A 13,136-nucleotide genomic window follows, 5' to 3' on the forward strand; every position below is an offset into this window, starting at 1 on the left:
CAAGCGTTATGAGTGAAGAGTCCAATAATTCCTGCAAAAATAAGCAACCCACTAATTCTTTAAAAGCATAGCATCAATCTTGCTGTCAGAAGTAACTCTACCACCTCTGGCCATTTCACTTTCAGCGAGCCAGTAGCGCACAATTCGCTTACACTCGTATATACACCGCTTATTAATACCCCTCGACAACCAAAGCCGGCGCACATACGCGGAGGTGAACGAACCGCGTGAAATAACCGTCGTTCATAAGAATCGCGTCCTTGACTTTGACGGCGCCGGCCGGTCACGTGACCGGTGCGCGCATGCGCGCGCGTCGAAAAACTCCGGCCAATAGCTGCGTTATGCTTCTGGAAAAATGCGAGGATTTTTTCTTTCCTAGAATTTCCCGCCCGGCTTGACCTGTCTTTTCCGGGAAGCTGCGCATAGGAATACACATACGCCTATATCGCTTGTACTCGTAATTACCGTTGTACGCATACAGGGAGTGACGGGACGGCAACGCCCTCGAGAGACGCGTTTATAAGTGGCGCGGCAAGAAAATCGGGAGAGAAAGAGAGCGAAAGCTCTCGCCGTCGCCACCGCGAGAGAGAACACCATATGCGATATTTATAGAAAGCGCCGCTCATTCATTTCTTCTCATAATGACGACGATGCAGTTTGCTCTCTGACCTGACGTTGCGGGTCAGTTCACTTAATATATTGTGTAGGGATGTGCATTTATTGTTCCGATGGGTGGCTTTTTACTGATCAACAAATTTTCCAAAGATTATTTAAAATTCAGTTTAACGCTTTGTTTACGAAAAAAATAGCGTTGTTTGCTCTCTTTTACAAAGTATTGGTTCTAGAAGGTCGAGCACTCTAAATTGCTTTAGAGACATGCATAACCGTCGTTTGTTAGAAGCGTAACAAATAATCGATTAAAAAAAAAACTGACGTGGAAATTTTATTTGCCATCTTCCAGGTTCCATTAACCTATGGGATGAAATCACTGAAGATCTATAGCAAAAAGTGGCATGCCCTTGATGTTTATAAGGTGCTCATGGGATTACCGGTGCAGCAAAAAGTATGAAAATTCATTGACAGGATAGTATTTATAAGCGTTATTTTATTTTCAGTCGATTACTCCATCAACTTCTACACCGAGTTCATGGAAGTCAAGTTAGTACTAGGCGAGGTTCCCTTTGACACTTTCGACGAGATGTGGAAATACAAATTAAAGGTCAGCCTTTTATTACCTTCACACTATTACGAGTAACTGTTGAACGGTCTTTCGCACCCTTGTTATAATCAACGTCATCATTTACAGGTTTACTGCAACACAGTGGCTTACGCACGAATCTACAACACGGTCTTAGTCAATCCAATGCTGCGTAACCTCGAGTCGCGCACATACCTGGTAAACGACATCTCCGAAGCAGCGGGTCACTAGGACGTTGCCTGCGTCTTGACCAGTTGGAAAGCTGAGATGTATGCATCAAAGCATCGCAAGACCGATGGTTCGCTAATTATGAAAAGAGCCAAGCCCAGATTCACTTGTGACGATTTGGCCTACATGTTCGAAAGAGGTTCCTTCTTGGCCAGTAGGTTCGAAAGAATCTTTTCCAGGATCCATGAGTCTGGAATTTGGAGACCGATGAATATGCTCAAGAAATACGCGGTCAAGAATTTTGGAAAAAAGGCGGCGATGTCGCAACGTATCGGAGAACAGAAGGAATTTATATCCAGTCATATTCTTACTGTCCTAGTTTTTGGATACTTTATATCCATACTGGGCTTTCTTATAGAACAGCTTTTTTCGAAGTGTGCGCATTAAAAAAAAAAAATTGCAATTTACAAAAGTCACTGATATTTACTACTAATGTATTTATTGAGGATCAATAAATGTTTGCGAACTTCATATTATATTTTTCATAATAAATAGTCCTCTCTCGGTCAGACGCTTTTAAAATCAGAACCATCCAGCTGTGCATCACGAGAGCGCATCTCTCTATTTCACAATAACGCACTCCACTCTACCTCCTTCTCTCTTCATATGAAGCTAACGGTGACAGTGTATGCAACGCATAGGCTTACGATCAGTGAGTGCGTAAGCGTGACGTATTCGAATGCTTCTTCAGCATGTTATTTCTTAGAAAAGGATTTGGATTACCTTTCTCGTTTTCTATCACCAATTTTTATCAGATTCTATATCATGAAATGAAATGACCAGTGAATTCTTTCAGACTGCCACAAATGCCACAGGTTAATCCATAATAATCGAAAACCCTTAAATCGTCAAAACTCGCAGTGAAAAGCACCAACAGAAGTGCTCTTTATTATCGTCATCGCCCAGAAAGTCCATGTGAACCGAGAAAGTGGCGCTCGACGAAAAAAGGCTGCGAGCGGGAAAGTCGCTAAGGGAAAAATTCGGTCGTTAAAGCGCCGCCGCACGTGAAACCGGACGACGACGACTCGGTTATACTCACTGGGGAGAGAGATAAACATCGAGCCGTATTCAACGTCGCTCGTGTGAAAAATAGAAAAGAAAAGTGTATAGTTTGCCGGCCATAATAATACGAACGCGAGCCGGAGAACTTTCTTGCTCGCGGTGAAGGAGCAAAACCGCGGTAGCGAAAATTGCGATTCTTCCCGATGGAAATGAGAAAAGGTAGAGAGAAAAAAACCAAAAGTGTCTTAGCAGCGAAAGGCGAAACTCGCGGAGCGTGAAGTACAAATTTCCGCAGTCGGAACAATGGTGGTCGAAAATTACTTCAGAGAGTATCTATCCTAGTACTGCAGAGATAGTCCGGTTGCTCAAACGGAATATTTACGTGGAAGGAGATCAACCGCTCGCTTTCCAGGCTGAAAAGGACGATTATATACTTTTTTTTGAAAATCCTCTAAGGCGGTCAGAAAAAACTGTATACCATTGCGTCTCGAGATATGTACATGTAGATGTAGATCAGGCGACTGTGAAAGTATAGCGGAAACCGCGAGAAAAGTTGTTAATAAACCATTGAAAGAAAGAAAAGTGGATAATAACGCGCGCAGGAAGCGGTGGTTGTTGGGTGTAAATGTACGAAATTAGCGGAGTATTATTTTCGTTGGAGATTTTGATAATTGGTCCGAGATGAGCCAATTAACGAGGATTTATTGGCTGGCGCGAGCGTCATTTCGTTATTGCTCTCGAGAAATTGCTCCTGATTGGCTAATTAGAGTCACGGTAGTAAGAGTTTAGATGGAACTATTGGCTGCTGTTATTGTTTTGCGGGTCTCCATAATTTCAAGCCTTTTCATCCGAGAATCCAAGAAATTACAAATTTTAAAAAATTCCAAGAACGATTCTCTCACTTCAAAATCCTCAAACTGAAAAAAATAACTTCACTCGAAGCCAGTAAAGCGGAAACCATTTCTCCAAGAGCAACGATTACGACTGAGCGTATAGGCGAAGGAAGCAGGAAAGCCAACGGCTCGTCTTGCCGATCCCACCGGAGCGTGACCGCGACGCAACGTCGCGCGGAGAACAAGAGTTTTCCGGGTCAGCGTGTCGCGTCTAATAGACCCGCGAACGAACGGACGTGTAATATACTTAATGTAACGGTCCTCCTGAGCCCTTTCGCACGGCATCGATCTATCGAGGCGGCAAGTTCGGCGGTTATGTTTTTGCTTTTGATGAGCTGAGAATGAGGTGAGAAGTGGAACGTGTGGATTTGTGGTGGTCGCATTAAGGCATAAATTGCTGCGTAGTTTTTGAGATTTTTTAAAATTGTTGTGCTTAGTTAAAGTTTATAAGAGCTATACTGTAGCCTTGGATAATTAAGTTTTATATTTTTCAATCAAGTTGATAGCCACGGCGAGAACGGATATCTAGACTATTGTTACCAATATATTATGATTATTACGAGAGTATCGCATGATCGCCGGCCGTTAATTGCATTGTTCGCCAAGTAACTTTATCCTTATCGAAATCATAATTTCAATTTACGCGATATTAATGTAATTGAAAATCCAACGAATCGTCTGAAAAAATTAACTCCACAGAGAACAATCATCAAATCATACCGCATAATCCTTATCGCAAATTAAGCCGCAACGGAATAAAACCTGCCCCAACAACAAATCAATGCAAACCTCGATCCAATTACGATCAGCGCAACCGCGAGCACTTCCGGCGACCATTGCGCAACGCGTAACCCATCGCAGCCTATACAGATATATACATACGGATACACAGATCGGCATGTGCACATACGCGACGGGTCGCGTGCCGCGTATGAAAATATATATATTTACGCCGGCGGCAGTCGATGACCCGAGCGGAGTAGCGCACTCCGGACGTGTATATAAGTACATTATGCGGAGAGCACATAAACGGAGAGGATCGAGGCTAGCTGCAGGGAGATTGTTTTGGAGGTCTTTTTTGCTCGACTCGAGGATTACGCAAAGCGCTTTTTTAATCCGTCGCTCGATATTTAATCAGCGGCAGTGATTTCAGCGATAAGCCGTGCGGTGTGTTGCGTTATCGGTACGACTTTTTAAAAGTAATGGTTTTTCTTCCGCGCATAGAATCCGAAAGCCAGGGATAATAAGCACGAAATCAAGGACGAGCTGATTTCACACCTAAAAAGGTGTCCGCTCGCGAAGACCCTACAAGGCGATGCATATAACGAAGAGTGTAATATCGAGAGACTCACCTCAAAGCGCGCCGACGTCTCCGGAATACGGTATGGAACACTGTAGTCGTACGATACACAGCACCAGAATCAAAAACTATATATTTCAGAGAGGATCGCGTATAGAGACGAGAGAACTGAGAGTATACGGAGCTGCTGTCCTGCTGACGAGCGGCGCTAAACACAACTGCGGCTCATGCACCTCCGGCGACTGCCTCCTCCTTCTACCGTCACGATAAAGCTGTGTGTATGTGTGCGTGTCGGTGAGGCAGTGTACTTTCACTCCACGTGCTCTCGAGCGTCTCGCCTCTTTTTTTTTATTCCTTTATATACAGAGAGAGATAGAGAGACGCGTGTGTAGGTACGTTTTATACGTGCTCGAGTGCTGATGAAGGAGGAGGTCTCTTTGTGCAGGGGGGGCCCTTTCTTTGCTGGGAAATTTCGCAAGGGTTGAGGTGTGTGGGGGGGAGAGAGAGTGCAGTGCTTTGTTTCGTTTTTTTTTTCTTATATTCGGTGGAAGGACTGGTGAGATTTGTTGAAGAGTCGGTTTTTAATGAGAGGAAGTGCATTATTTGTACTGTTTATAGTCCTTGTGAGAATAGTAACCATCACGGACACGGTTCGCAAACACTTGGCTAATTTTTTTTTAATGAAAATGTGGCAAATCAAGATTAAAGCTGGCTATTCTTCTAAAGGATTTTGTACAGCTTAAGGCAGAGAAAAAGTCGTGTTGTAATCGATCCTGCTTGTCATCAGCGATGAGTATTCATATTGACAATGCGAAGTAACAAGTCTGACACTGCAACAACCTGCCACAAACAAATTCCATCCAACGCGCCAAATTTAAATTCCAAACATCATTAAATCCTCTGCATCCTATTGTAACAACAAATCGGGGTCAATGACCCCGTGACACACGTTCACCACTGTATCCACAACACAAAGATATACCTATCCTATAGATACCTACGCCTTCACTCTCGTCGTACACTCATTGTATAAAGCGCCGTCTATTAGGAGATAAAATCACAAGAGAGAGAGAGTTTGCGAAATTTACGAAAAGAAAAAAGTACCCGCGGAGTGACAGCGCGTATACCATTGTTTCGCAAACCCTTTTATACGCGCGTGCGCGCACACGTCAGAAAGACTCTTATGCGGCGTGTATAACGAATGATTTCGTCTTGATTCATCGGATTTTTTTATTTCGACGCGGGGTGAAAGTTATAGGTATATACCTATTAATAGCGAGACCTCGTTTGAATTAGAAAAACCGATTGTTTACGACGTGTGGAAAGAGAGAGAGAGCATTTCAGCCGGACGACCGGCATAAATTTGCCAATCGCTATCTGGAAACTGTATCAGCGTGTGACTCGTGAATATGTATCCACACACACGTACACACCGAGCCTTGCTCGACTAATCTAAGCTAATCGACTTCGCAGCGGTTCTTTTATGCTCGAGACCCACATGCAGCGAGGAGATATACGCTATCGTCGTTCCCTTTTCAACGTTTCTTTTTTTTTTATCAATTTCTTCAATTACGGCGGTCGAGCAATAAACAATATTTTCTAAAACACAAATAATCCACGCTCACGACTTTGATAAACGAAGAAAAAAGGAACCAGACATCCCACAAGCAAAACAGATCTAGAGCAGCCGCAGGTGCAGTCCACACCCGCGAATCGATCCTAACCAGACGCGGCAATTAACGACTCCTCGCCTCGCACTCGATCCCAACACTCGATGTAACTCGATTTAATACGAACGAACGTCGTCCTCCATATACCACCGCGGCCAATTTGCGCGAGAGAAATAAAAGAGTCGGGCTCGCGTATAAGCTGCGTGACGACCTTCGTCGCGTGAAGTCAGCGACGTGTCAAACGATTACGTCAGAGAGTCGCTTCGAACAGTGTCAACAAAACTTTTAAAGCGAGAGAGACCTTTTTTTACGCGTTACTACGAATTGGGCTGGAGAAATTTGAATTTCTTTCCGTGGCTTTAAACAGCCACTCCATACGTTTTAAAATTAAAGAACGGATCGATTTAGAAAATTATTTCGCATTCGAGTTCACCGCATCGAGCAGTTATGGCCGATTAGACGATCTCTCTACTAGCGACTCGCGATTGGAACAAGGCCGCGCGTTCCCTCCTTTTTCGCCATCAACCCATCCGTCGAGCGTCATATACCGTGTGATCGGTAAATTCCAATCGCCTCGCGACTTCGTATTTCGCCGATGCTGCAGCCTTTTTCCCAAACTAATCGCGATCATAACCAAGCCTTACCTCACTCCACTCAAAATTCATGGCAATGCAGTCGTCGCCGCCGTCGCGATTTTTTTTTTTATCCGGAAAAATTCGTCTCTACGTGCACCGGGTCGCACGTGCGCGAGGGCCCACTATAATTAGCGGCTGACGGCGCGAGTCATCTGCGCCGGCTGTATACGAATTTAGCCGCGCGGCGAACTGAACGACGCTGGCTACACGATGTAACAGCACGTAAAGTGCACCGCTCGCTTTAAGGGACTTACGTTATTATTATTACAGGCGCGAGCCATCGATTGACACGAGAGCTTTTGCTTTCTTTTTTACTGTGTTCACAGCGTCTGATTGAATAATCATCGGAGTAAAAGTCTCTTTCTCTCTCTCTCTCTCTCTCTCTCTCTCTCTCTCTCTCTCTCTCTCTCTCTCTCTCTCTCTCTCTCTCTCTCTCTCTCTCTCTCTCTCTCTCTCTCTCTCTCTCTCTCTCTCTCTCTCTCTCTCTCTCTCTCTCTCTCTCTCTCTCTCTCTCTCTCTCTCTCTCTCTCTCTCTCTCTCTCTCTCTCTCTCTCTCTCTCTCTCTCTCTCTCTCTCTCTCTCTCCTCTCTTCTCTTCTCTCTCTCTCTCTCTCTCTCTCTCTCTCTCTCTCTCTCTCTCTCTCTCTCTCTCTTCTCCTCTCTTCTCTCTTTCTCTCTTCTCTTCTCTCTCTCTCTCTCCTTCCTCTCTCTCTCTCTCCTCTCTCTCTCTCTCTCTCTCTCTCTTCTCTCTCTCCTCTCTCTTCTCTCTCTCTCTCTTCTCTTCTCCTCTCTCTTCTCTCTCCTCTCTCTCTCTCTCCTCTCTCTCTCTCTCTCTCTCTTCTCTCTCTCTCTCCTCTTCTCTTCTCTCTTCTCTCTCTCTCTCTCCTCTCTCTCTCTCTCTCTCTCTCTCTCTCCTCTCTCTCTCTCTCTCTCTCTTCTCTCTCTCTCTCTCTCTCTCTCTCTCTCTCTCTCTCTCTTCTCTCTCCTCTCTCTCTCTCTCTCTTCTCTCTCTCTTCTCTCTCTCTCTCTCTCTCTTCTCTCTCTCTCTCTCTCTCTCTCTCTCTCTCTCTCTCTCTCTTCTCTCTCTCTCTCTCTCTCTCTCTCTCTCTCTCTCTCTCTCTCTCTCTCTCTCTCTCTCTCTCTCTGTCAAAAGAGTGAAACCTGCGCTCTCAGCCTAATACGGTCTAGTGTGTACGGAGTCAGGAACAATTAACGAACGAAATCGAGTCTCCGAGTCTGGTCCAATTAGATAAGTAAACAAGACTCGTGTGAAACGCTGTACCTATTATACACGCAGGAAGTTCTCTCTCTCTCTCTCTCTCTCTCTCTCTCTCTCTCTCTCTCTCTCTCTCGTTATATAGAATGACACACACGAGCACAGACGCTTCTATAAGCGATTCGGTTAGAAAGTCAAACCTCGAACGCGCGTATTATTGTGTACATAAGTATACCAGGAGATACCGCGCACTCAAGGCGCGCGAGAGTAAAATTCGCCTACTCTCGCGTGCTCTTGCATTGTCTGTACAGAAACTTTAATTCGCGCGAATAGTGCGTGAGATTAGCGATGCAGAGACAACAATGCTCGAGCGATTTGAATTTCAAATTTTCGCGCCTTTTTCTCCACCACTTGCACGCACGAGTTATTCCGCGCTGTGGAGTATATATGAGATCTAAAACTCCGTGGCATCGATTTTCGATCCGCATAGCCTCGGGCGTCGTGTTCTATTTTCGAAATTTCCAGCGGCGTTATAGCTCGAGTGCGTCTCGCGAATTCCCGCATTCGAAAATTTAAATTTAAACTCGCGCCCAGCTGTTAGACGCTGTTAGTACGCATTGACACGTGCGCGGTTGTTTATTCAGCGCTATTACGGAGCTCTGCGCGACCTACATGTGGGATTGTTTTATAAGTTAACGATTGCGCGCGCGCGATTATTGGACGATCGACGCGCGGTGTCAGCGACCTCTAGCGTTGTTTTGGGTGGGATATCGTAAATTGATTTTACGACTGGACGCGGGACTGGCACTTCAAACGCTCGACTAACTGGAAACTTCTGAAAAGGTCTTCAACGATATCTTAGCCGTGTCGAAGTGTCTCGAAAAATTTCGAGTCGATACGGAGGAAACGTTATCATTAACCTTTTAGCTACAGATTAGCCGTTCAGATCGCGATTTTATCAGAAGTTTCTAAAAAAGGTAATGCTCAAGGCGTTAGCGCAACATCGACGCAAGAAGACGGAAAAATACAACATAACCTCCCATATTTCGAGCATCAAGATTAATGGTTTTCGCAATTCCGCGCATTTTCCAAGCCGGATTTTCACACTCTAGAACCGAAGGTCAGGGGTCCCCGACCTCGTACCCGAAAAACTAGGGAAAATTAATTTGAAAATCTGATCCATACAGCCTCTGAATCCCCGTAATTCTCAGTAAACAGTCAGTACTAAGAAGACGCTTTGCGGATACGAGATCACACAACGAGTATAAACAAAAGGTTTCCCGATCAAAGGTCAACCAACGACCCGCGAATGTCCTACGCAACCAACTGGAAAAACGAATTTCCCGGCGGACACGAACAAAAAAAAGAGAATAAACTGTCAAGGTCACGATCGATCGGCGCCGGTTTTGTCGGATATTTTTGTGTACGGCCAATACGATAGAGCACACCAAAAGACGGATGACAATGGATCATCGAGTTTGTTCGTTCTCGATCTATATAATATAATACTGCTAATGAGGCGGGCACAGCAAACCGAAAATCACAAGTCAAATAAGCAATCTCATCTTTTACGTGTACAATCAGTGAAAAATAAATGACAAATTTCTTTTCGACATTTTAAATTTATCCTCGGGAACCTGTTCGGATTGTGCATAAAACGAATGGCTTCGCTCGAAATAAGTCTAACAAAAATACGCGCTAAATTAATTCTCTCGCGAGACGGTTTTTTCTCTCTCGAACCGGACAGTCTCCCATTGGCAATCGGGACGCGAAGCTATTTTCGTCAAAACAATGTACAATTCTCTCCGCATAACCTGCTGCCTCACATCCGACGGCAGAGTATCAGCATCGAAAAATCCAACGAATTTTCTCATCGTACACCCCCAGAAGCAGAAAAAAGCTCGACGCATAACTCATCGTGCCGATTAGCCATGCTTCTCTCTCCCCCCAGACAGTAGAAACGAGGCTGACCTTGAGGCTTGGCATGTGTCCTAGAGAAGATAAAAGATCGAGGCTGACGCTTTTCCATGTGCACTTTTCTGCAGCGCGTAAATTTTGCGTTATACGCTAAAAGCTTCCGCTTGTTTCGAAAGGACACCACGCGCGAGATGAGCTTTTATTTCGCCAGAGCGACGGGTAACTGGCTCATTTGCGAGAATTACTCGCACTTTTTTCACGTCCCTCCCAGCGCTGTGATTTATGCGGGGAGAAGCGATTCCGAGGTGAATTAGGTATGTGTGCGTAGTATGATTTATTGAGTGGTTTTGAAATAGAGAGGCGTTTGGCTGTAAATATACCAAAAACACCGCATGATTTTTTAATCGTCGGTTTTTATCTACGATAGTAATAGTAAAATAAAAATAAAATTCGCATGTCTTCCTGGTGAACTCGTGATTTCCTCTATTGTTTACGACTCACGACTTTCGCATATCACTCGGTCGGGCATACGTGATAAAAGTCGCCGATTACACGATTTTTTGCGCATTTCAACTTCACGTTACAGTTTGCCAGTCGGCAGCTATGTTTCGATCAATTTTTCCGGCGGTTCTCGTCCTTGTGCTTTATTTAACTTTGCTGGTAAATACACAAGTTTTACGGTCCACTTAATTCGATGTAACATCCCACGTGGCTCAAAGCATTTTTGATTTGCAGATCTGCTGCGCTGAAGGACAGCGGCAGGGAGTCAAAAAACTCGACGATGACGTTATGAGATATTGCTCGATCGACCCCTGCTTCTCGCCTAAGGTGGCTTTGCAGTGCAATGTAAGTTTGTGCATCAATATTTTAAAATAAAATAAATATTCAATTTTACTGAAATCCTGCGAATCTTTAGAAAAAGGACTGCTACTTCCCCACTGAAGAAGCTTACATTGAAGTAAATTCGCAATAAAGTAAATAATTAAAAATGATTGTGGTACAATGGGTTTACAGCCTAAGTGCCAGGGATCTTGGTGGTCCCCCTTCATAATAAGTTATTAATAAATCATTCATAATAAATAATTAATAATAATAATAAATAAATAATTAAAAAAAAATTCGTTGTTTACCTCAGACTTAATTGTTTACCGCAGCCCATTTCCCTAGAAAACATCGCACCCGATTCAAAAATATCAACCGCGATTTCTCGCTCTCCATCGCGACTTTCTAATTATCACCCCCTCGCGCGCTCTTTCTCTCGAGACGCTCCAACTCGTTCGAACAGAATCTCTCTCTAGAAGCCGGTTCTCGGGCTGCTCAAATTTCAAGCTACTCTCGCATCGTCATCATCATCAGCATCATCATCCGCTACTGCAGTCGCAGCGGCGGTGGTGGCCGGGTAGGGCTACAATAATCCGCACCGGCGACGTTTATATTTGGTTTCGGACGCCACTATTATAATACACGTGTGCGATAATGGTATGGAGAGAAAGCTAGGCTTGCACATCCGCGAGCGAATTACCTCATCGTTGTCGTCCTCGTAAATCTCTCGCCTGCTCGTAGTCTTGGTGGTCTTGCGCGTCGTCTTGCGCGAGATCGAGGTTATGCTGTCGTGGGGAGAGTCCCAGTCTTGGAAGACTTCCGTTGTCGCCATGTTGAATCGATTTATATTATTATTATTCTAAGTACACTCGATGAACGATGATCTCGAGTCTACTAACGAAAATGCCTTGCTGCACCGGAGAGAGCGAATTAGGCGTACACTTGACGCTCATCCAAGCGCTTTCTTGAAACAACAACAGTCTAGAGGGCGAAATTATCCTCGACGCTGATGCAGGCAGTTGCGGCCGCCTCGTCGTCGCCGGAGCCGTCCATCTCGACCATCTATCCGCGCACGCAAAATCTGGCTTGTTCTTCTTCGCTTGTGTCGTTGTCGTCTCTGAGAGAGGATTCTTCACCTCGCTATGCGAAAGATGAAATTTTTCTCTTGTCACCCTCTTTTCCGAGTTCTTTGCGAAGGTTCGAGAGGCTATCTTTTTTAGAGATTCAAAGATGTGGGATTTGGTACTTATTACGTTACGTTATCCTGACGTCTACTACATTTTCTAGATCCTTGTTTTTGCCGACGCGAAAATATGTTTCTTGCGTCAGAGTTTTTGTAGAATTTTGATGCGACGAGTCGGTATATTTTTAAATTTTGACTTTCTGATAATTCAATGTGCACTCGAGCGTGAAATAAGGCGGGTAATTTTGTCGAATTTCGTTCCGGTATACGTGAGTGACAGGCGAGCAAAGCTTTAAATAACAGTAAAAACGTTAAATATAAACTTTATTACTTGGAAGTCGACCCGAGAGTTTTCTATTAAAAGAGGTATTTTCAAGAACACATTCGAGTACCGAGCAAATATTTTTAAAAATGTCACTGTATCCTTGATTGATATAAGTAATTTGAATTTTGATAGAACCGATCTTTAACGATCTCAAACCTAACCTTAACCCCACATCTTCGAATCCTTTCAAACCACGCACCACTCGATCTCCTCGACGATCAAACAGTTAACGCTAAAAGATCGAACCTTCACAAAGAAGCACAAAGAGCTTGATCAAACACCAACCAACCGATCGACCGACACTAGCGCCACGTCACGGCGAACCGATTCTCTTCGATCGTTAAACGCGTTCGTCTCAATCCAACAGGTAAAAAAAAGTTTCGTTCGTCTCGAAAAAATTAGGTAAAATCGGCAAGAAAGGTAAGCTTCATCAGCAGCGACACGGCGAAGCCCGCGCGAGCGACTGAGGGGAGGCCAACGCAGTAGCTCGCGCCGGTCCAATTTCCAGAAATACGGAGTGAGGGAGGGCACGCACAACGCGCGAGTGGTGTAATATTAGGACGACGATGCGCCGCACCCGGCGTCGAGCCGAAAATCCGTCGTCGACGACGTTGCATAGAAGCGAACGTTGACGTCTGACCAATGCGCTGTACTATATACTGACTGTATACAGCGTTTGGCTGACTTCGCTGCTGAGAGAGATGTTCGATTTTTTTTTTCGAAGGGGGGAAGGAACTGATCGGCACAA

The 13,136-nt window shown here is 44.6% G+C and overlaps 1 protein-coding gene across 18 annotated transcripts in view; it reads right to left on the minus strand.

Moving 5' to 3' along the window:
• LOC100117977 (tropomodulin) overlaps window positions 1-13,136 on the minus strand; it is a 63,298-nt gene that overhangs the window by 32,020 nt on the left and 18,142 nt on the right. For 2 of the 18 annotated variants that reach the window (XM_031921765.2, XM_032597380.1), the window contains exons 1-2: window positions 12,635-12,848; window positions 11,581-12,020 (exon numbers count right to left, since the gene is read on the minus strand). The exons of 6 other annotated variants lie outside the window; for them this stretch is intronic. In XM_031921765.2, the coding sequence (XP_031777625.1) occupies window positions 11,581-11,712 (132 nt within the window). In that variant the 5' untranslated portion in view covers window positions 11,713-12,020; window positions 12,635-12,848. Of the gene's footprint in view, window positions 1-4,673; window positions 4,842-11,580; window positions 12,021-12,549; window positions 12,854-13,136 lie in introns of those variants that run through there. 10 more of the 18 variants (XM_031921771.2, XM_032597399.1, XM_032597383.1 and 7 more) reach the window with 9 other exon arrangements.

This window comes from Nasonia vitripennis, chromosome 1 (genome assembly GCF_009193385.2).
Source record: "Nasonia vitripennis strain AsymCx chromosome 1, Nvit_psr_1.1, whole genome shotgun sequence".
In the NCBI taxonomy this organism is placed as follows: domain Eukaryota; kingdom Metazoa; phylum Arthropoda; class Insecta; order Hymenoptera; family Pteromalidae; genus Nasonia; species Nasonia vitripennis.